Genomic DNA, 22,162 nt, shown 5'->3' on the forward strand with positions numbered 1-22,162 from the left:
CTATGCCTTCTTTTAGGTATGTAAAATATTGTGTACCTTTGGGAGAGAAATACTAGAAGTAAATACACAAAAAATAAAAGTAGTTTGTTATATAATGTTATTATCCTTGTAAGTAGTCTATTTTCTGAAATGATTTATATACTCAAAAATACCTGTATACCCAAAGAAATGACTCTAGCTCAGATTCTTAAATGCTTAGCTGTCTGATTATATAGATTTAAAATGTGAAATAATCATGTTAGAACACTCCCTCAGGCTCCATTGTTTAAAACATCAGCTATACTCTATCCATTAAGTATAGTTAATATTTTCCACTTTCCATACTTTCTTACAAAATTTCTTTTCTATTTCTTTAAGCTTATTCTGATAGTCACTATAAGTAAATAGCAACTCCATCTACTACCTCGTTAGCTCAGGGCGCCTCACTCCAGAACAGCTACAAATGAGTGTTTGTTTGGGGATTTCCTAATCTATAGTAGCACTAAAAACAGCTTTATAAACCTCAGTATTTTTTGGCCTTATTTATTTTGGCATGTGGCCCAAGCCTCTTGAGTGACACATGAAAATTTGAGAACTGTAGGAAACCTCAAAAACATGGTATTTTTCTGTACCAGTACATTGGTTGTGCTGTGACTCTCTATGATCTTAGTAGTGTGGACATCCTCAGGAAGAAGATGGCCTCCAGGGTGTATGTATTTCTTCTGCAAAGGAGGGTGAGCCTGCTGGCATGTCAGGTTGTCTACACACACCATGGGAGCAGGGAGGAGAGTTTTCTAATCCTAGACACTTGTACTTTCTTAGAACTTGCCTTAGAGATTTCTGAAGCTTAATGTGAAATGAAAAATTTGGTCAAGAAATTGTTGGCGAGTGGTGAACTTTCTTGGAAGTAGTCAAGGAAAGGGTTGTACTGAAGAATTTTTTCAATTAAATGGATCATGTAACGCAGGTTCAGGAGTTTCACCAGTTAGAATCAAATCTGCAAGTTTGCCAGTTTCTCGCTGATACCCGCAAGTTTCTCCATCAAATGATCAGAACCATTAACATTAAGGAGGAAGTCTTGATCACAATGCAAATTGTTGGGGACCTTTCGTTTGCCTGGCAGTTAATTGACAGGTAATGTTGACACGCTGATGTTTACCCGTGATGAAGGCCACAAGTCCATCTGCTTATCATGTGTCCCTCTTTACAGTTTCACATCCATCATGCAAGAAAGCATAAGGGTTAACCCATCCATGGTTACCAAACTCAGAGCCACGTTCCTCAAGGTAAGCAGGGAATGGCAACGTCTGTCTTCCAGCAGAGGGAAGACTCGGCTTTGCTCTACCCTCATTGGTCAGTGTATGATACTCTCCCCTGTGCTTTCAACCTTTAGGAAATAGTTCAAAACATCTATGAAAATGCCGTAGGTTGGGCTGGAGAGATGGCTCAGAGGTTAAGAGCACTGACTACTCTTCCAGAGGTCTTGAGTTCAATTCCCAGCAACCACATAGTGGCTCATAACCATATATAATGTGATCTGGGGCTCTGTTCTGCTATCAGGCACACATGCAGGCAGGATACTGTATACATAGTTAATAAAATTTAAAAAAAAAAGGAAAGAAAATGCCATAGGTCCTGCAGCATCAAACATCCAGCCAAGGTTTAGTTCTTTATGTAAAAATAAACATCCATTTCATGAGTATGCAAATTTGCTTTCATCTTTAATATAAATGATAAAAGTCTGGAGAGATGGTTCCGCGGTTAAGACTGTTGGCTGCTCTTCCAGAAGACCTGGGTTCAATTCCCAGCACCCACACAACAGCTCACAACTGTCTGTAACTCCAGTTTCAGGGGCTCCCACATCCTCATGCAGACATGAATGCTAACAAAATACCAGCGCACATAAAATAAAATTAAATAAAAACCTTTAAAAATAAGAAAACGAATGGTAAAAGTAGAATGTATTATTTACAGTAAGTCTGTGGCTCATTCTCCTAAGTGTTTGCTCTGTAGGCCTGTGTTGTGCACTGGGCCTCACCACAGCTTATTGGATGAAAAGGAGTCATGACTGCAAGGAGCTCCAGGGGGTAGCAGCTCTCCAGCTCCAGGGAGCCTCCGCGTGGCCACAGCAGCTTCTGCACCTGCTCCCAGCACTGCTGCGTCAGTCTGTGCTGGGCCTGATAACAGACATGGCGCCCACGTCCCCAGCTGCTGCCGGTGGTCAGCGCGAGAAACCCTGCCACAGTAGCTGATGGCTGCGGGCTGTTTTGTTTTAGTTTAATGTTTTGTCAGAAACTATTTGAGGCATTGCTGAGGTTTGCTGCTTATTTTCCTCTAAGCTCAAATGTTGCATTAGAAATCCCACTTTTGGGAAAGAGATTTCTAGGGCATTTATGAAGCAAGAAACAGATGTGTGTTGTTTCCTTGCAGCTTGCCTCTGCCCTTGATCTTCCCCTGCTGCGTATTAATCAAGCAAACAGCCCTGACCTTCTGAGTGTGTCTCAGTATTACTCGGGAGAACTGGTGTCCTACGTGAGGAAGGTAAGAAGTGCCTCTGGCTGCGTTTCGGTGACTGAAACAGTGCACTGGTGGTGCTTCCTGTCCTCCATGTTTCTTCCCAGAAATTTCCAGTACCAAAAAATAAGCAATCATTTACTGCAACTGTGAAGTGTGAAGTGTGATTTTGCTCTCTAAGAAGTCACCCTGGTTTTCACACGCCCTTGGCCTTGTCACCTCTTCAGAGTAAGAGCTGGCTGCTCAGGCAGAGCACAACTCACATTCCCTTAGCAGAAACCAGTCCAAGTCTTCGTGAGAACATTGGTTCTTGCTCCAGTCACTGTGATGGGTCAAGGACCCAGCCTTGTCTGAATTCAGAGTCAGTTTATGTCATGCATGGCTGAGAACTTCCTGACGTTGCCAACATCTTGAGCATTGGTCTTTTAAAGTCTGTAACAGGAGCTTGATAAATCATCCTGAGCACTTTGAGGATTAACTCTGTATTCTCTAGCAGTTGATGGCAGAAGAAAATGAGCTTGTGCTTCCTACAAGTGTTTTGGTTTTGTTTTGCAATAGCTTTCTATGTAGCACTGGCAGGCCTGGGATTTTCTGTATAGACCAGGATGGCCTTGAACTCACAAGAGATTTTTCCTGCCTCCCTGGTGCTGAGATTAAAGGCATGTGCCACATGTCCAGTGCTTTGTAACAGTTTTGAAGATAGTTCTTTTAAGTTTCTCAGCATCTCTGTGAGCAAACTGCCATGCTGCTCACTGGTCCCCTTCTTGCTGACAACTTCATTATTCATCAGCTGAAAAAATAGTGCAGACATTCAATTGTGTTCTTCCTTGGCTTTCTTTTCATCAAAGGTTTTGCAGATCATTCCAGAAAGCATGTTCACATCTCTTCTGAAGATCATAAAGCTTCAGACCCATGACATCATTGAAGTGCCTACCCGCCTGGACAAGGACAAGCTGAGGGACTACGCTCAGCTTGGCCCACGATACGAGGTGCCATATTCCTTTGGTTTCTGTCTTTTGATAGTTAAAGCCCAAACCATGAAACATCGCAGTCCTGTGGCTCCTGGAGTATCCCATGGACCAGCCATAAATCACATGTGATTGTGTTCTCACACTCTCAGTGATAGCATGGTTTGCAGTTCTTAGTGTGCTCACACCATGACTCTTGATGCTTCACCAGTGTCTCCGAGAGCCTGTTCACCCACGTGTTCTCTGTAGAGGTGCAGCTCTTTTCTTTTCCTTGTTCTTCCTGTGCTGCACAATCTGGACTCCTCATATCCACGGTCCTTTGTGCATTTGGTACTCGACTTAGGATTACATCCCAGTAAACCCATCATAAGTTGAAAATATTGTAAAAGAAAATGCATTTAATGCAATCAGGCAGCTGGTTATTACAGCTCATCTTGAAGCCAGCCCTGAAGTTTAGACCTGAGACACAGAGCCCAGAGAAGGACAAATAACTGCTGACGGGGACTGTCCCCAGCATATCCAACAGCAGTCTTTCCCTTCTACACAGAGCCTCACTTCCATCCCGGGTGCATGCACACCAGTGTCCTTTACACAGCCACACATTCATTTCCTGTAGCCTTTGCAGGATTGTCGACCATAGCAATGAGGGTTCTTTCCCGTGAAGTCCTTCATCTCCCCTTTCTCTCTGCTGAAGGTTGCCAAGCTTACTCATGCCATCTCCATCTTTACCGAGGGCATCTTGATGATGAAAACAACCCTGGTGGGCATCATAAAGGTAACAGCCATGCTGCTGCTCTGTGGGGCTCATGACTATTTGTTTGATTTTCTGGGAATTCCGTGTGGAACAGGAAGGAATGTGACCGTGCCGTTGTGCCACTCAGCAGTTTTGTTTTTACTCATTTGTTGGAGGAAGAGAGCATTATGATCCTGATTGTTCAGAGTTCAGGACAAACTGTGACTTGAACTTGGAATTTCTTGTCACCCTCTCCTGCTGGCTGTACAGAAAGACACTTTGCATTTAACGAAGTTAAATTAATCGTGGAGCAATTAAAAATTGTCCATATGTGCTATCTTTTTAATTATCATAAAACTTCCTGAGATGAAAAGAGCCCTGTGGAGGCAACAGGATTAATAAATAATTCAGTCCACCCCCAGAAAAATGAAATAGGGGCAGAAATTTAATAATCTAAATCATTTAGAGACGAGGTGAGAAAATGCTGTGTTGTAGATTCTCCTAGCCCTCTGCTCTGTTTTCCTGACTTGCATTTTCCTGACTTCATTGAATGACTCTGATTTGCACTTAGGTGGATCCCAAGCAATTGCTGGAAGATGGAATAAGGAAAGAGCTAGTTAAGCGAGTCGCTTTCGCCCTCCACAGGGGACTGATATTCAACCCTCGGGCCAAGGTACGGTGGATCTGTCATTCAGCTCACAGTGTGCACCAGAACACCGAACTAGATAGGCCCTTCCTGGTGTTCTTAATTTCCTGGCTGGCTGCAGGTTAGAGGGCAAAGACGTTACGCGAGAGAAAGACACAGACACGCGGCGGTCCCACGTGGGTGCACTTTAATGGGGGAGGGGTAACAGGCAGGTAAAGGTGTGCCAACACAGTAGGAGAGGCAGGGAAAGAGAAGAGAAGAGAGAAGAAGAGAGAGAGAGAGGGGTCGTAGGACCCTCGCTTTTTAACGAGGAATACAAAGGCTTCTGGGAAATGTCCGTATCCAGGAGAACGCTGGGAACTGTAGTTCAGCAAAAGAACAACACTTCCCTCCCCTGCATTTCCAGTATGTGACATGGGGTGCAAACAACTGACATGTTCTTTGATCCTTCTATAATCCACTCATAAGGAAACCCCTTGAAAAGCAACGCTGTCTCCCCCTGCTCATTTTGCATTTAAAAACTGAACTGAGAGTTATGACTCAGAATTACTTATTGTCAAAGACCTCATTTACCATAAATCAGATAGAAACTATAAAGACTGGGTTTTTTTAAGTTTGCATTATCTATTTTAAAGTATGGTAATTTTTCTAATGAGAAAAATTAATAATCCTAAAATGTTTACATAAGATATGTTTCCCTTCAGTGAATTCACCTTAAGTATTATGTGTAGAGTATGAGATGTGATCATCAGTGTTCATCTTTATGTCCTCCCTATGATGCTTTCTTCCCAGATGAGTGTAGGCTGTCCTTGGCTGAGGGTCTAACGTACTGTCAGTCAGCCTAGCTGCAGAAGGAAGTATTCTAAAGCTGTGACTGTGTCTGAAACCACCACTAAGGTCCCTTAGTGTGTCATTTAAGTCTAATGTAGGCGTTAGTGTTGACAGTTTGCTCCCATTGACAGTTTTCCTGTCCTTCTGCATAGCCAAGTGAGTTGATGCCCAAGCTGAAAGATCTGGGAGCCACCATGGATGGGTTCCATCGTTCTTTTGAGTACATACAGGACTATGTCAGCATCTATGGTCTGAAGATTTGGCAGGAGGAAGTCTCTCGTATTATAAATTATAATGTGGAGCAAGAATGTAATAACTTCTTAAGAACAAAGGTATTTAACAAGTTTTTTTTCAATTCTTGACTATATTCACTATTTCTCATATTTAAGATACACACTCCAAGTTTCAGGAATCCCAACAAGAAAGTTTTTGGTTGTTGTTTTGTCTAATAGTTTTACTGAAAATCAGTACTGACGTCCCACAGAGCACCTTCAGGAGACTTCAGGATAAAAGGAGAGTTGACATGGGACCTGGCCTCGCAGAGCTTTCTGTGCCACAGAGAAAGCATGGGTAGCCAAGTGGCTATAGCAGCTGCTGCTCTGCTTGTTAGAAGCCAGCAGGTTGAGATGCGAGGCGCAGGACCTCCGGACTTTGTGATGCTGTTGGCTTGAGCAGGGCCCCCCAGAGCCCTCCCATAGCAGCGCTGCCATCCCACGTCCCCCAGGCCATGCACGGGTTTCTGTTTCCTCAGGTTCCAGCACTTGCTGCTATCCACTCCCTAACTTCCACTGACCTCGTAGGGCATGAAGGTGACTTTTATTGATGCATGCTTCCCTAATGGCTGTCTAGTATCTTCACGTGTTTATTGGCCATGTGTGTATATCTTCTTTGAAAAGTGGATTGCTTTTCTATTTTCTTTTCTTTTTTTTCATGAACCTCAGAATAGCACCAAACTCCACTGCTGCTGCTTTAGACAGACAAGGCACTGACACATGCAGGTGACACTGTCCAAAGATTATTTAAGCTAATGCTAGTTTAGATTTTGCAGATTACACTGTCCGTCTCTACTCGTAAGACCAAAAAGACCAAGTCTCTCCCAACTCTCCTTATCTCTCACTTTCCTGCAGCCCAGGCTAGCGTCCAACTCACTGTTCAGCCAAGGATGACCTTGAACTTGCTCTCCAGCCTCCACCTCCCTACTTCTGGAATTACGGGCCTGCATTGCTGTGCCTGGTTGGTGGCACTGTGGATGGCACCCAGGGCATTGCTCATGCTAGGCAGGTACTCTGCCAGCTGGGCTGCATCTCCAGCCCCTTTTAACAGTTGTTTCTTCTCTGGTTTGCTGTTCTGTGTAGCCTTTGGGACTTTGCTGTTGATTTAAAATTTTCTCTTCAAAACCAAGCAACATTTGTTATTGTTCATGCAGTGCTTGTGAGATTAGTGAGTTACGCTGTCAGAGCTGAAGTAGGCATTTATGGTTTTGTGTTCCAGATTCAAGACTGGCAGAGTATGTACCAGTCCACTCACATTCCAATACCCAAGTTCGCGCCCGTGGATGAGTCCATAACATTTATCGGTCGTCTCTGCAGAGAAATCTTGAGGATCACAGACCCAAAGTAAGGATTTCTGAGTATGGCTGAGCTTCAGGCCACAAGACATGTGAACCTGTGTCACTGAAGTGTGCTCCCTTGTGCCTAGTCTTGTTCTTGTCAGCTCATCTTGACCATTAAAGATGGCATGCTTGGGCTGGAGAGATGGCTCAGAGGTTAAGAGCACTGACTGCTCTTCCAGAGGTCCTGAGTTCAATTCCCAGCAACCACATGGTGGCTCACAGCCATCTATAATGAGATCTGGTGCCCTCTTCTGGCATGCAAGCATACACGGAAGGAATGTTGTATATATAATAAATAAATAAATCTAAAAAAAAAAAAAAAAGATGGCATGCTTATGTCTAAGCCAAGGACCCGAATACTGTCCAGTGACCAATCAGCATGCCACCCACAGCTATATACTTACTCCTTGTAATAATCTCGGGAGGTAGGCATTGTTGCTCTTACCTCTTCAAAGATGAAGAAATCCAGACACAAAAGCTTACTCTCCTGCCCAGCATAACACAGTTGGCAGACAGTGTGCTAGACCATGCCAAGTTTCTGTTCCCAAAGGACTGTGAGTCTAGGTCACACTATGTCCAATGGGTCCACCCTAGTCACATGGGTCCATGTAACTTCAGCATGACTGAGTGAAAATCTCACGTAATTAAATCTATTCCTGAGAATATCTGGTGGATACCGTGGGCCCTCTTAGTAAATCCAGCTAAACCCATTGACTCTCCCTTTGAGCCTCAGGTGAAGCAGTATACTAAGACCAGCTGAGGAATGAGCAGGCTCAGGTCTTGTGGCTCAGTTGTGTGCACGTGCTCACAGAGGACCACGATAGATAGACTTGCCTCTTTCTCTCCCCGCCCACCTGTGTCCTGTTGAATGCGTGTGCATTCCTCCAGCACTCCATACTGTCCTCTAGTCTGGCACTATTTCGTCTCAAGATTTGTGAAAGTCGGTAAACTGTTGGTAAACCTTTTGAGATTTTTAGCCGATTTTTTCTGCCACAAGCAAGAGAAGAAACAGTCCTTTGTGTCTGTGGCTTAAATTACTGAGCTCTTCTAGAAACTGCCCTGCCTGGCACCCTGCTCACACTTTCAGGGGAGATTAGATGTGACTGGGGATTCATTATCAGAACCAGGGTCCTCTCAGATGTCACATCCAAAGTGCCAGCATGTATGTGGATGGTGGTGTTTATAACATGAGACCTACATGTATGGCTGGTGGTGTTTATAACAGGAGACCAACATGTGTAAAGTTTGTTGGAACTGTAGACTCTGGGACTACACCCCTTTCCTGCTGAATCAGATTATCCAGGAGTAGACTTTGGACATCTGTGCCTTCTGCAGGCCCTACTAGTCACTCAAGGCCCCTCCTCCATGATTGAGACCCAAAGCTTTGAAATGATATAATCTTGCAATCAGTCCTACCTTGCCCTCTGCCATCTCCCCCTTTAAGTCAGGGGTTAACTGGCTTGTATTTCACAGAGCTTATGAGGGTGACATAGGATAACTTGAGTGCTCAGTAGATGATGTTGGGTTTCTGCCACTGTCATCATTGTACTGTGTTCCCAAGACTAAAGAGAATCAATGAGGGGTTCCAAGAAGATGGGCATCGACCATTTAGTGAGCTGGGAAGGAAGGACACAGCTTAATCTTCCCCCTCAGATGCCACCGTCAAAGATCCTAAGTTTCTTCTTTACCACTGGGATTGACACTAGATTCTCATCTGTCCTCAGTCTCTGGAAATTTCAAGAAGCATCCTATAAAAGGGTAGCTGGGCCCTAGAGTCCTCCAGCCCGGCAGCTGAACTTAACTTTGTCTTCTCAGGAGTAGCTCAGCCGAGTGGAAATAAATGAAACCAAGGAAGCATACAGTGGGGAAGGGAGACCTAGCTGAGCTTTGCCTTCTGTGACATCAGGCAACCATCAGGCAGGCAAGACTGATTACCTGGACAGAAGTGAGGAAACACCAAACACAAGTCCTAACCAGTAGTGCCGGCTCGTACTGCGACCCCAGCACTCAGGAGGTTGAGGCAGGGCTGGTATAGTATAGTATAGTATAGTATAGTATAGTATAGTATAGTACAGTACAGTACAGTACAGTAGACTGTAAAACAACCGAAGGCATGCAGCCTGTGCCCTGGCTTGTGATACCCTAGCTCCTGTCCCACACCTCTGAGCTAGGACTTTGGTTGTACCTTTGTTTTAGAATGACATGCTACATAGACCAGCTGAACACTTGGTATGACATGAAGACTCATCAGGAGGTCACCAGCAGTCGGCTCTTCTCAGAAATCCAGAACACCTTGGGGACTTTTGGCCTGAATGGATTGGACCGACTGCTGTGCTTCATGATTGTGAAAGAATTACAGGTGAGCCAGGAGCCCCATGTCAGCTGCTTCTCTTGTGGCCGTGGGAAAATATCTGACAAGCAACTTAAGGACAGAAGGCTGTATTTTGGCTTACAGTTTGAGAGTCTGGTCCATCGTGGAGGGGAAGGCCTGGCTTCCAGAATGGCTTCTAATGTGGTCACACTGCTCCTGTATCAGGAAGCAGAGATGGATGTCAATGCTTGGTCCACTTTCTGCCCTTAATTCAGACTTGGACCCCAGCTTATGGAATGGTGTTGCCCCTGTTTGGCGTGAGTCTTCCCTTTGACATTAAACTTCTCTGGAAGCATCCAGACGCACTTTACACTTTGCCAAGAAGACAAAGACTGCCTGTTACAGACCTGCATGTCTGGTTTCTGCCTGGGAAGCATAACAACAGGTCTTACCTGACAAATTAAACTCAGTGTCCTCTGTGATTTCTCACCCTGATGTGAGGCCTGGCTGACTTTACTAGGTAGACAGGAACTTCTTTGGTCAGCATTGCCATTCTAGGGGTAGACTGCTTTAGTTAATTTCAGTTTGGGAAAGAGAGTTGTGCTGGAAACTTTTATCTCCTCCTTACAGCCTCTGCTCCTAGGAAGAACCTGGGTATGCTTCCTTTCCATTTAGAGGTTGTCTGACTGAGGTAGACGATGTTCTGTACAGCATCTGAATTAACTGGAGTTTGGGGTTGTTATATTTGGATTTTAAACATGGCTTCTTGTTTGTAGAATTTCCTCAGTATGTTTCAGAAAATTATCCTGAGAGATAGAACTGTTCAAGATACTTTAAAAACACTTATGAATGCTGTCAGCCCCCTAAAAAGCATTGTAGGTAAGTGTCCTGAGATTCTCCAAGGCAGAAATGACGCTGTATTATTATAACCAACCTTTCTGGATTTACTGAACTCAGACTGTATTTTAACTTTCAGCAAATTCCAGTAAAGTTTATCTTTCCGCCATCACTAAAACACAGAAGATTTGGACCGCTTACCTGGAAGCCATAATGAAGGTATGCTATGGGAAACAGGCTAGTCAATACTATGTAAAGAAAGTATGGGGGGAGGCAGGAATAACTAACACTGTTTTGTAAATTACTATTTTCCTACGACTTCATGTTGATGGAAATCTATTCCTTTCATGGCTGAAACAGAACTTCTGCAGATTCTTGTTATGTCTCACGCCATTCATTCCTTTATCCTTCTCTCTGGAGCTACCACCCACTGGGCTCTTCATGGACCCATAGCTTCCCACTTGCTCAAGTTCATAGAACGCTCTGGTCTGTCATCTGAAGCCTGTGGTCCTCACAGCATTACAGCAGAGCAATTGTTCCTTTCCCTCCTGGCTACCTCAATGTTCAGAAGCGGGGATCTTTGGGAGCATAAATTATCCATATGCTATAAATAAAACACTGTGTCTTTGCAAATGAGGAATAAAGACAAATGAACCAATTAACTATTTAGATGACCACTAGCTTTTTTTAGAATCCAGCAAGAGCACAGTGAAGCCACTGGCCTGGACTTCTCCATGGTGCTAGGAAAGGTTATCATATGAAGCTCCAGTGTGGCTCTCTGGTGACAGAGAACAACCAGAGGCGTTTGGAGGAGGCGCTGCTATGGCTGCCTTGGAGACAGTGTAGCGGACTGGTGACTGCCAAAGGCACATCCCTCAGAGCCGCTCCAGCTCTGTGTGCAGGCTAGTGACGACTCTCAGGTACTCTGCATGACACTTCTGCATTCTGTCACTGGTTCTCAGGTTGGACAGATGCAGATCCTGAGACAGCAGATTGCCAATGAGCTACACTCCTCGTGTCGATTTGACTCCAGACATCTGGCTGCTGCTCTGGACAACCTCAATAAGTAAGTGCCAGGGTCTGAGGCAGCAGCGTGTGGGCTCGCGCTGTCCACCCCCAAGCACCCACTTCACATCCTGTTCGTGTAAGGTCTCTGGGTTTTTCGCGTGTGTTGCTCACAGAACATACAGTAGCACTGCTAGACCCGTGTCCCAGCTTAAAAAACTGTTGTTAACAGAATCAACAAGAGGTGGACTCTAAGGAGCTAAGCAGCAGTTACCCAGAGTACAGGGGAGAACAGACCAATACATCCTGGGTGCACACATACCCTCCCTTCCAACTGCTGTTCTCCTCCTTTCTTTATGCTCAGATAAACAATCCAGGCTTCTCCATCCCAACGTCAGCTCTGCTAACAAAATAGTTCTTAGAAACAGTTTGGCCCAATTTGGCCAAAGAGGGACTGCAGAGATGGTTCCGCAGTTAAGAGCACTGGCTGCTCTGTCAGAAGACCAGTGTTTGGTTCCCAGCACCCTGTTGCACAGCTGACAGCCACCTGTGACTCCAGCTCTAAGGGATCAGAGGCCCTCATCTGGCCTCCATGGGCGCACACAGACACACAAACTTTTTTTTCTTTTGTAATCTGTAGTGAAAGCACTTGATTTAACTTGACTCCAAGTGATTCTAGGTCAGAGTCACAGGCTTGTGGATCGGGAGTCCTAAGGACAAGACTCGGGGACAGATGTATAAACTCAGCTGACCAACCGCTCATGTTTATTGCTGTTTCTCTCCCCCTTTAGGGCTCTCTTGGCTGACATTGAAGCCCACTATCGAGACCCTTCGCTTCCCTACCCCAAAGAAGATAACACACTCTTATATGAAATCACAGCCTATCTGGAGGCAGCTGGCATTCACAACCCACTGAATAAGGTTAGTGACTAAATATGAAATTGAATGGGGGGGTGGGTACAGGACTGTGTAATACAAAAGGTGACAAATCTCTGTGAAAATGTTCCAGAAACCTGCATTCAGCCCCCGGAACCCCATGCTGTCAGGTTCCAGCCTTTTTTAAATGATGTCACCTCCCTGCCTGTGAAACTGGTACTGGTCAGGGTTCTGGAAGAGTAAATGCAGTATCAGTGTGGGTTCAGCTGGAGTTGGAACAGCCACACTGCTCTGTCTTGCTTGCAAATGCTTCCCCATGGTGACCAGCGGGAACTCCAGTTACAAATGCCAAGCCTCTCTGTTCTCAACTCCGAGCTCCAGAACCCATTGAGAGATGCAGGGTCTCTCATGAGTCAGTGCTAGATCTCATATGGCGGTGCCTGCACTTGCGATGTATTTCCTATGTTTGAGTGTTTATATGTGTTGATGCAGAAACATGTCCATTTTAGAGGGCTACCTGGTTACTTTCGAAGATTTTAAATCATAATAATAAAACCCTGTCACAAAATAAACCACCGATGATGAACGTAAAGAGTGGTTGACATCAGAGTGCTTTGTGGAGCAGCCCCAGGAAACAGGCCAGCCTTAGTGAGGGGCCTGAGGCTTGCGGAGATCAAGGGCTACCCTGGGCCTCTGCACTAATGGGGGAGCTGGCCAGTGAAAGAGCGTGGGCTCTGAACCAGGTGCTGCCCTGTCTTCTGTGGACTGGAGGCCTGCTGAGGGGTGGCATGGCTTTGTCTGCCCTGACTTTTCTGCCATGTTCACTGTGGGGGAGACTGCCTGTGGGAAGCATATGACAAAGGAGGCTTTGCTTTCTTCCTCAGCATCTGCTGTCGCTTTCTGCTCTCTGCTGCCTGGATCTTTTCCCTCTTCCTTTTGTTTCAGGCTCCCTCCCTTGCCCTACGTCTCTTCACTACTCTTTCTTTTTAAAGATTTGCCCACTTGTGTGTAAGTACACCGTGTGTCTGCCTGATGCCCAAGGAGACCAGAAGATGATGTCAGATCCCCGGGAACTGGAGTTAAGGACAGTTGTGTGCTACTATGTTAGTGCTGGAAACTGAACCTGAGTCCTCTGAAGAAGTCCCCATTAGCTGAGCCATCTTTCCAGCCTCACACCTTCACTGCTCTTGATTTTGCTGTCCCTGTCATCCTTACTCTTCACCTCTTGCCCCTCCTTTTAGAAGTGATAATAATAGGATTGGAAGAGGAACTCCAGTCTGTAAGGAAAGGAGTAAAGCATGTAGGTGCCTGTATTTACCTGTGGCCTTAGGAAGTAAATCTCCAGAGGCAGCAAATGATGGAACTCCTCCTATAGGAGGCCGTCAGAAGAGCAAACAGACAGACAGCAGAGCTTTTTGCTTGAAACGTGTTCTGTGATACTCTGTAATATGAAGAAACCGTCCATCTTTCTGTCTTTCTCTTCCAGATTTACATAACAACGAAGCGCTTACCCTACTTCCCGATCGTCAACTTTCTCTTCTTGATTGCTCAGTTGCCAAAGCTTCAGTATAACAAAAATCTAGGTATGATGCCAAGGTTTTGCTTTGTAATAAACAAGCAGTAGATGAGTGTGTGAGGACAGCGTTCTGAATATAATGCCACGTCAAACATCAGGCTTTCGTAACCAAGTGCACATGGATAAGACAGTGCCATTGTGTCGCTGCCACATAATACCGTTGATGGGATGTGCACAGTGGGTTCCAAGCCAGCTGAGCACGCCCGCCTCTTACAGATGTGCAACTTCTTTACTTGGGTCTCCTCATTCAATGCATGAGTAGCTGATTATGGTGTGAAAGAAACTTCTTTATGTTCATGTTTGTTCCTGTGAGTATCCATGTGCTGCTGGCTACCAGAATAAGTAAGTATCTCAGACTACAATGTACACATGGTTACATGTGAGAATGTTTGCTACAGATAGCACATACCCAAGGCTTCTGCTATAGGTGTCCCGGCTGGTAATATAACTAATTTTTTTGTTGTTGATCAGTTTACTGTGAGCATTGCTATATAATTACCCAGGAGATTCCCAGGTCCTTCCTCTGTCTCCAGACTTCGCATCTGACCAAGTGGAATTTTTTAATCCACTGCGTGTCTAGTTGGTTTAAAAAGTGCTCTCAGAGCCTAGCACTACAGCCTTTCAGTCACTGGCACTGTAAGGACATTTCCACAAATCTGTATTACTGTTTTCTTAAATACTTTAAACTGTATCTCTTCCTTGTTTTCCTTCCTAGGTTCTAAAATGTTTTTAAAGTAAACTGTGGAGTCTCTGGGTTTTTTAATCCTTTCATTCAGAAACATTCACTGGTCCTAGGCATTGTTCCTCTGCCAGTTCCTATTCTACCTGCTGCCACGCACAGTGCCTTTGGTCAGTAATTGCTGCGTAAGGGAGGGCACCGTGTTGATTGGATTCCAACTTGGCCTCTTCCCGCCAAGTGCTCACAGGTGCTGATCCCTTCTGCTCACATTGGGCAAACCAGCTAACGACCATCCCTGTTAGTGGGAAGCTTCGTCTCCAGACTGAGAAATGCTCGTCTCTCACTGGTCCCTGTGATTATTGAATATTCAGCGGTCCCTGTAACTACTGAATATTCCCTCACAGACTTTGGTTTACCATTCATTTTTTAGTAACTGTAGTTTAATCTCTCACGCTAAGACTTAAGAACCATCCAAGTTATTGTTTGCATCTGGTGTAAGGTGGGGTCAGGTTCACCATCCTCAGCCCCTCCGTGAGGCTATCCAATTCAGTATCATGTTTTGACAAAATTTCTCTTTCTCCAGTAACTTGTTGGTTATATTTGTGGAAAGTCAATGGATTGTCTGAAGGTCAGACTGTTTCAGGCCTCTGTCCTGATGCAATGATAAGTCTGTCTTCATGCTCGTACTGTTGAGTGTAACTTTATAGCTTTGAAGGCAGGCGGTGTGCGTCTTCTAACATCTCCATTTTTCCCTGTGAAGGCCCTAAACTCTCCTGCTTAGCATAGCCATCCCGGCAGCAGAAGTCCCCAGTGAGAAAGCCAGGCAGTGGCATCCAGGCCACCCAAGTCTTCTTCCACTGTCTTGACTTGAGCAGATTCATTTCTTATCTTTATACTCAATATTGTTTTTTAAAAACATTTTAACCAGAATTTTAACTGATTTTACTTAGTAAGGTGCTTCTGGGTATCTAGAATGCCATGCTGCCATTAGCTCTAGTCAAGTTAAGGTGAGTTTTGTATTCTCATTCACATGAATGTACATCTCAAGTCTCTACCACAGAGGGCATTAATAGTGTACAAAATAAACAGTGATGATAAAAATTAAACCCTTCAGACATTAGGATGTTCCACGAACCTCACAACTAGTTTAAGAGGTAGCCCAGAATTACTGTTTCCTCAAAATAATCCCCTGCCAGCCATGGTGACATTGATGAGGGCTGCTATTTGGCGAACATTGTCAGAAGCAAGGCGCTCAATGGGCATTGTATCTTTCTTCCTCATAGGAATGGTCTGCCGGAAACCTGCTGACCCCGTGGACTGGCCACCGCTCGTCCTGGGACTGCTCACTCTGCTGAAGCAGTTTCATTCCCGGTACACCGAGCAGTTCCTGGCCCTGACAGGCCAGTTTATTCGCTCCACAATGGAGCAGTGCACAAGGTACAGAGGACCAATCAGAAACAGTGGGCTTTAGTGTCACCAACCTCCCGTGACAAATCCCTCTCATTGCTGTCCTGGCAGACAGGGAGTAGCTGCTTCTCCTCTATGAACAAGTCAGGGCACCTCCCCATATCTGGAACAGTCACCTCCAGTGCTTATCCTTGGCCACCCTGCCATGGAATTTTCCATAGTTGTACTGGCAGGGACATTGTAAAACTGGATCTTGATGGAGATTAGTAGACATTATCAGATTTCTTTCTATTAGAAAGAAAGTGCAGACCTGTGACTCTGCCATGTTGGCTCAGAGCCCAGCGAGCCCTGCACTCCTGCTGGAGCGCCACTAAGACACGGCCCTACTCAACTTCTCAGTGTGACCGTCACCAAGACATGGCTCCAGTCACCAAAGGGGAGTCGTTTTCCTCAGTGTGAGCACCATTCAAATATGGCCCCACTCACTCAAAGGGGAATCAGACACCTCAGTGTGCCTATCACCAAGACATGGATTCCCACACTAAAGAGGAGTGCTTCCTCAGTGTCAAGGCCAGGGAAAAGGCTAGTCTGTCATGTATAGCAAGACATATAAACCTTCAATTTCTTCTAGTTCTTTGCTCCCTTCTCTTCAATTGGGGATTTTCTAGGCTAGGAAAAAATGAAAGCCATGGCTTTAGGCTCCTGCAACCTGAGCTTCCTTCTCTGCTGCCTGAAAGGGTCAGCCTAGCTCAAACATTTCTGTCTTGTTCCAGTGTAAAGTAAACAGATTACCATCTGTTTCTGTTCTGCTATGCTAGGATCTCATATGTGCAGGCAAGCACTCTAAAGCTAGACCACACTCTGTCCTCCTTTTACTCTGGAGACATTGTCTCACTGTTCCCCAACCTGTCCCTGGATTTAGTCTATAGCCCAGGTAGTTGTTAAATGTACAGTTCTCCTGCAACAGCCTCCAGAGTGGATGGAATTGTCCTGGCTAGTCATTTACTTTCAAATGAGTGCGCAAAACAATGTGGCTAAAAGATTAGAGGATGGGAAAGTACGGGAGCCCGGCAGGCATTGAGTCACGGAGTGCGAAAGACTTGAAGATGGGTGTGAACAGACTACAAGACCATTTTGTAAGCCTACGACAAGGTTAGGGTTTGGATTTTTTTTTATTTAATCCATTTATTTATGTGTGTGCATGTGGAGGTCAGAAGACAACCTTCAGGGAGCCAGTTCTCTTCCTCAGGTGGATTCTGGGGATGGAACTCAAGCCATCATCACACTTGATGGCAGGTGCTTTTACCCACTGATCCATTGCACCAGCTCATGGCTAGGTTGTTCTCTGCGAGGTTGATTCCTAAATAAGAGTAGGATAATTATTTCATAGGAATCAAGGGGTGCCCTATGGGTTTGTTAGAGATTTGGCATGCTGCTCCTTAGGCAAGTAAGGGCCTGTTAACATACAAAGCAGCTGACTGACCCAGACTTCTTTTACAGCCAGAAGATGCCTGAAATGCCTGCAGATGCTGTGGGTGCCCTTCTGTTCCTGGAGGATTATGTCCGATACACAAAGCTCCCCCGCAGGGTAAGCCACAGAGACCAGAGGGTGACGGTGATGACGATGTGTCCCTCTTCAGCAGATGCCCCTCAGCCCCTCCCACTGCTGTGCCTTGCTCTCCATCGTGCCTCTTCCCTGCACAGTGAAGGGCTTCTGTCCCCTCCTCACTCCTGACCCTCTTCAGGGCCCACTCAGTGAGATGAACAAGCAAGGAAGGGATTTCTAACTGACCAGGGAAAGAAATGGCCATGGGTGCTCTGTTCTGTATCTCCCTAACAGCCTAGGGCCCAGCACCTAAGTCCAGGCCACAGCCACAGCTGTATATGGCCACTGCTTCCAGAAATGAAGAAGTGCTTTTTACCTTCTAGCAAAGTCCTTCTTTGCCCCCCTAAATAATATCACCCTTGGGAAGTTTAAACACAAAGCTTGATTTAAGAAATGTAAAGACCTATAACAAATGCTGAAAAAATGGTTTCTCCTTTTTTAAACATTAATAGTTAAAAATGGGATTGTCAGGTAGAGGCGCTTTCTTCTAAACCTGACCGTCTGAGTCCCAGAACCCAGATGGCAGAAAGAGAAATCTGGTCCCCACAGGATGTCCTCTGACCTCTAGAGGCATTCGGCGGCTGTGTGCATAAGTAATACGTGTGGAAAAGTCTCTTAATAGAAGGCACTTTCTAACAACAGCCAAAGCTGATGGATGAGCATCTCCATGAGCATGCAGTACTTAGTGAAAGAACAGCAGCAGTCTTGTCGGGCTGTAAAAGCCACGTGACACTACCGACACCTGTTCTCATCGTGCAGATGACAGATGATGGAAAACTGAGTATGACAGATCTGGAAGAAATAAAGCAAGTGCTGCCTACTAAGAATGTAATGAGAGCCTCATAGAATCATGGGGAAACTTTTTTTTTTAATTTTTTTCATTTATTATTCTCTCGTACCACACATCCCTACTGCAGCATCCCCTCCCTCTGCTCAGCCACCCCCCACACCTCCTCTGTCCCCCAGATCCACTACCCCAGAAAACAGCAGACCTACCAGAGGCATCAACCAAACACTCACAAGACCAGGCACAAACCCTCGAATCAAATCAGGGTGAGGTAAGAGGTGACCACAAATTCTTAAATCTCATAGAGGGTAACTTAACCCCAGCTTCTAAAGAGGCTAAGGTAGGATAATCTCAGGTTTAAGGCCAGCCTGGAGAATGTGTATTACATCTTGGAGAAAGAAAATGCTGGGTCCAGTCATGCTTTGATGTAACCCAGTACTCGAGGGGGCTGAGGCGGGGCTAGCGTGGGATCACTGCTTTAAAGCTCTTGGGAGAAGGTGACACCTTGTGCTGGGGAGTTTTATGTCAACTTGACACAAGCTAAAGTTTTCTGAGAGGAGGGAACCTCAATGGCTCTAAAACTGATTCTGTCATGGGGAAACTTTCTAAATGAGCTCAGATCGTTGGTAGAGCAAGCCCTGGGTTCAACACCAGTACTGAAAAAAAATTTAAAGATGAATAAAAGTTGGGGTTAGTGGCACACACATTTAATCCCAGCACTTTTGAGGCAGAGGCGGGTAGATACCTATGAATTTGAAATCAGCCTGGTCTATATAGCAAGTTCCAGGCCAGCCAAGCTTTATATATTGAGATCTTGTCTCAAAAAACAAATAAAAATAAGTTCAATAACCAACTTAAATAGTGGGAAAAATGAAATCACTTAAAATGAGAAAAAGGTTCTATTCACAGAAGTATGAAAGAAATTGTATAATTCATGGCCGGGCAGTGGTGGTGTTTGCCAGGAGGCAGAGGCAGGCTCTCTGAGTTCAAGGCCAACCTGGTCTACATAGTGAGTTCTAGGACAGGCTCCAAAGCTAGAGAGAAACCCTGTTTCAAAAAAACCAAAGAAGCCAGGTGGTGGCGCACGCCTGTAATCCCAGCACTTGGTAGGCAGAGACAGGCGGATCTCTGTGAGTTCGAGGCCAGCCTGGTCTACCAAGGGAGTTCCAGGACAGGCTCCAAAGCTACAGAGAAACCCTGTCTCAAAAAAACAAAAAACAAAAAAAAAGAGGAAAGAAAAAAATAGTATAATTATGACTACTACTAGAGATTGGAACAATGGCTCAGTGGTTAAGAGCACATACTGTTCTTGCAGAGGACCTGAGTTCAATTCCCCATACCCACATTAGCCAGCTCAAAACTGCCTGTAACTTCAGCTCCAAGGTATCTGACATGCCTTTTAAAAAATAAAAAGATACTCTTTAAAATAATAGACACTAGAATAGTTAGATATATCTTGCTTCTGAGAACCCTTTTCTCAACTAACCTCATGCTTAAAATTCTCAAAATTTTAAGATTTGAACATCTGTGTTTCAGATGAGGGGACTTCCAAATTATACATTTGGGTGGGATACCTAGTTTTATAGATTTATGTAATTATAATCAAAGCCCCAGTTAATCTTTAACTTCCTTTTTAAAAAATGTTATGACTTTCTATAAAGGACTTCAGAAAACATTATTACAAACCAGATATTAACGCCTATAGTTACAAAAACGGAAGTGGTGTGGTGCTGGTAAGAGACCAACAGGGCCAGTGCACATTCTGTGCATGTAACTGTGCACAGGACAAAGTGGCGCCTCACATCAGGAGAGAAACAGGCCAAAGTTATGTGGTGGCCTGGGACACTCACAGTGTGGGCGCAAAATGGCACCCATGTTGTTAAAACCAATGGCAAAAGCAGGTAAGTTAGAAGACATTTAGATAAATGTGTACCAACACAACTTCCTCACTATAACCTATAAAAAAAAATGTCTAGTTTATGCCAGATTAAATTCTGTCCAATGCCTCTGAAAAAATAAGAGATGGATAGGAATAAATCCTATAAATCAAAAAAGTGGACATTTCCTTAATTTATAATGTTCTCATTCAACTCAATAAAGAGGCCGGGTGGTGGTGGCACACGCCTTTAATCCAGGACAGGAACCAAAAAAAGCTACAGAGAAATCCTGTCTCGAAAATCCAAAAAAAAAAGAAAAAAAGATCACCTGTTCAGTAGAGAGATAGGTATAGGACATTAACAGACTGTGTTTTACTGTAAACGTTTAGAAAAGGTGTGACCTTATATCCAAGGTGCAAGCTAGCCTAGATTGGCGACAAGGGAAAGGTTTATTCTACACGATGTGGATGGCAGTGTAGCAACCCCAGCCTTTGAGGGGAATTCGGCTTTATCTATCTTTTTAAACTCTGATGATATATTTATCCTAGTCCCAGAAATTCTGCTGCTAGGAATTTGCCTGCTAAAGATTAACATAAACAATACATAAAATGTGCAAATGTCCACCAATATATGTTTAAGGGTATGGATACATTTTCAGAGCTAACAGATTACAAGGTCCATCCACCCTTCCATAATGAGCTGTAACCATCATTGGATATCTTGCTTCTGAGCCCCCCCCCATTTTTTTTTTACTAACCTCTATTAAAATATCTTCAGTAAAATCTCTATGCTTAAAATATTACATGATCCCGATTTTGAGTGAGTGTGGACTGTAAGAATACCATTTTTGTTTGTTTTGGGTTTTGTTTTTTGAGACAAGGTTTCTCTGTATAATAACCTAGGCTGTCTTGGAACATGTTTTGTAGATCAGGCTAGTCTTGAACTCACAGAATTCTGTCACCACCTCCCGAGTACTGGGATTAAAGGCGAGGGCCACCACCACAGCCAGAATACAAATTTAAACATTGGTATTAGTTTCTCGGGATTTTTGTGCTGTACACATTTACTGCATGTTCTCTGCTCAGCAGTTAGATAGCTTCAGGAGAGAGAGAGAGGAATTCAGCAATGTTTTTCAAGGCTCACAGAGATCACCTGTTCTCCCACCCCACCCCTGCCTCCTCCTTCTCCTAAAAAGTTAAGGAATGCAGGCCGAATGCAGGCCTTTCAAGACCTTCACATCCCTTCCCTCTGGCCCCAGATTTCTCCTCATTGCCTCTCAGATGTGTATTTCTAGATCAAAGTATTCTCAAGAGCCAAACCTATAGTTTGGAGGCAGTGGTCTCCCCTCAAGTGTTGTATTAGTGGTACACAATAAGGAGACACTAAGACACCAACCATGAAAGGGCTGTTTCCTAGTTTACCTGTGTGAGTCAGCACCTCATCTTATTACAACAGTTATGTCACTTCTTGAATATGTGAAATTGTGATTTTTTTTTTAGCTCCAATGCTATGAATAATTTAACTTCTGCTTTCTATTCCAGGTGGCTGAAGCACATGTGCCTAACTTCATTTTCGATGAGTTCCGAACAGTCCTGTGACTTCTGCTCCAGTGACAAGACTGGCCTCATTAGCTTCCTGTAACTAAAGTGAACTTGGGAACAGAAAGAAACTTGACTACTCATGCAACTCGCATTGTTCCCTCCCCTGTGGGAATCATCAGCCGTTCTAGGGAAGATGACTCGGCTCTAATATACTGTTGAAATCATGCTATTATGTGGAATTTGTATCATGTAGAAGCAGAACTGTTTTATACTTGCCTCTTCTAAATACTCAGTGTAACTGTGATGGATGGATCCTTTTATGTTCTAAAGAACTATCTGTGCAACTCCAGGTCTTCAGTAAAATAATATTGCCAGTA

At 44.5% G+C, this 22,162-nt stretch overlaps 1 protein-coding gene across 1 annotated transcript in view; it reads left to right on the forward strand.

Annotated features, from left to right (window-relative positions):
• Window positions 1–22,162, forward strand: part of Washc5 (WASH complex subunit 5) — a 41,478-nt gene extending 19,316 nt beyond the window's left edge. Inside the window, exons 13-29 of the mRNA XM_075960935.1 lie at window positions 947–1,113; window positions 1,190–1,265; window positions 2,410–2,520; window positions 3,342–3,482; window positions 4,156–4,236; window positions 4,766–4,867; window positions 5,824–6,003; window positions 7,163–7,287; window positions 9,480–9,642; window positions 10,371–10,473; window positions 10,571–10,650; window positions 11,394–11,497; window positions 12,228–12,357; window positions 13,799–13,895; window positions 15,851–16,004; window positions 17,475–17,562; window positions 21,786–22,162. Of these exons, the coding sequence (XP_075817050.1) occupies window positions 947–1,113; window positions 1,190–1,265; window positions 2,410–2,520; window positions 3,342–3,482; window positions 4,156–4,236; window positions 4,766–4,867; window positions 5,824–6,003; window positions 7,163–7,287; window positions 9,480–9,642; window positions 10,371–10,473; window positions 10,571–10,650; window positions 11,394–11,497; window positions 12,228–12,357; window positions 13,799–13,895; window positions 15,851–16,004; window positions 17,475–17,562; window positions 21,786–21,842 (1,959 nt within the window). The 3' untranslated portion in view covers window positions 21,843–22,162. The remainder of the gene's footprint in view (window positions 1–946; window positions 1,114–1,189; window positions 1,266–2,409; window positions 2,521–3,341; window positions 3,483–4,155; window positions 4,237–4,765; window positions 4,868–5,823; window positions 6,004–7,162; window positions 7,288–9,479; window positions 9,643–10,370; window positions 10,474–10,570; window positions 10,651–11,393; window positions 11,498–12,227; window positions 12,358–13,798; window positions 13,896–15,850; window positions 16,005–17,474; window positions 17,563–21,785) is intronic.

Source organism: Microtus pennsylvanicus, chromosome 2 (genome assembly GCF_037038515.1).
Source record: "Microtus pennsylvanicus isolate mMicPen1 chromosome 2, mMicPen1.hap1, whole genome shotgun sequence".
In the NCBI taxonomy this organism is placed as follows: domain Eukaryota; kingdom Metazoa; phylum Chordata; class Mammalia; order Rodentia; family Cricetidae; genus Microtus; species Microtus pennsylvanicus.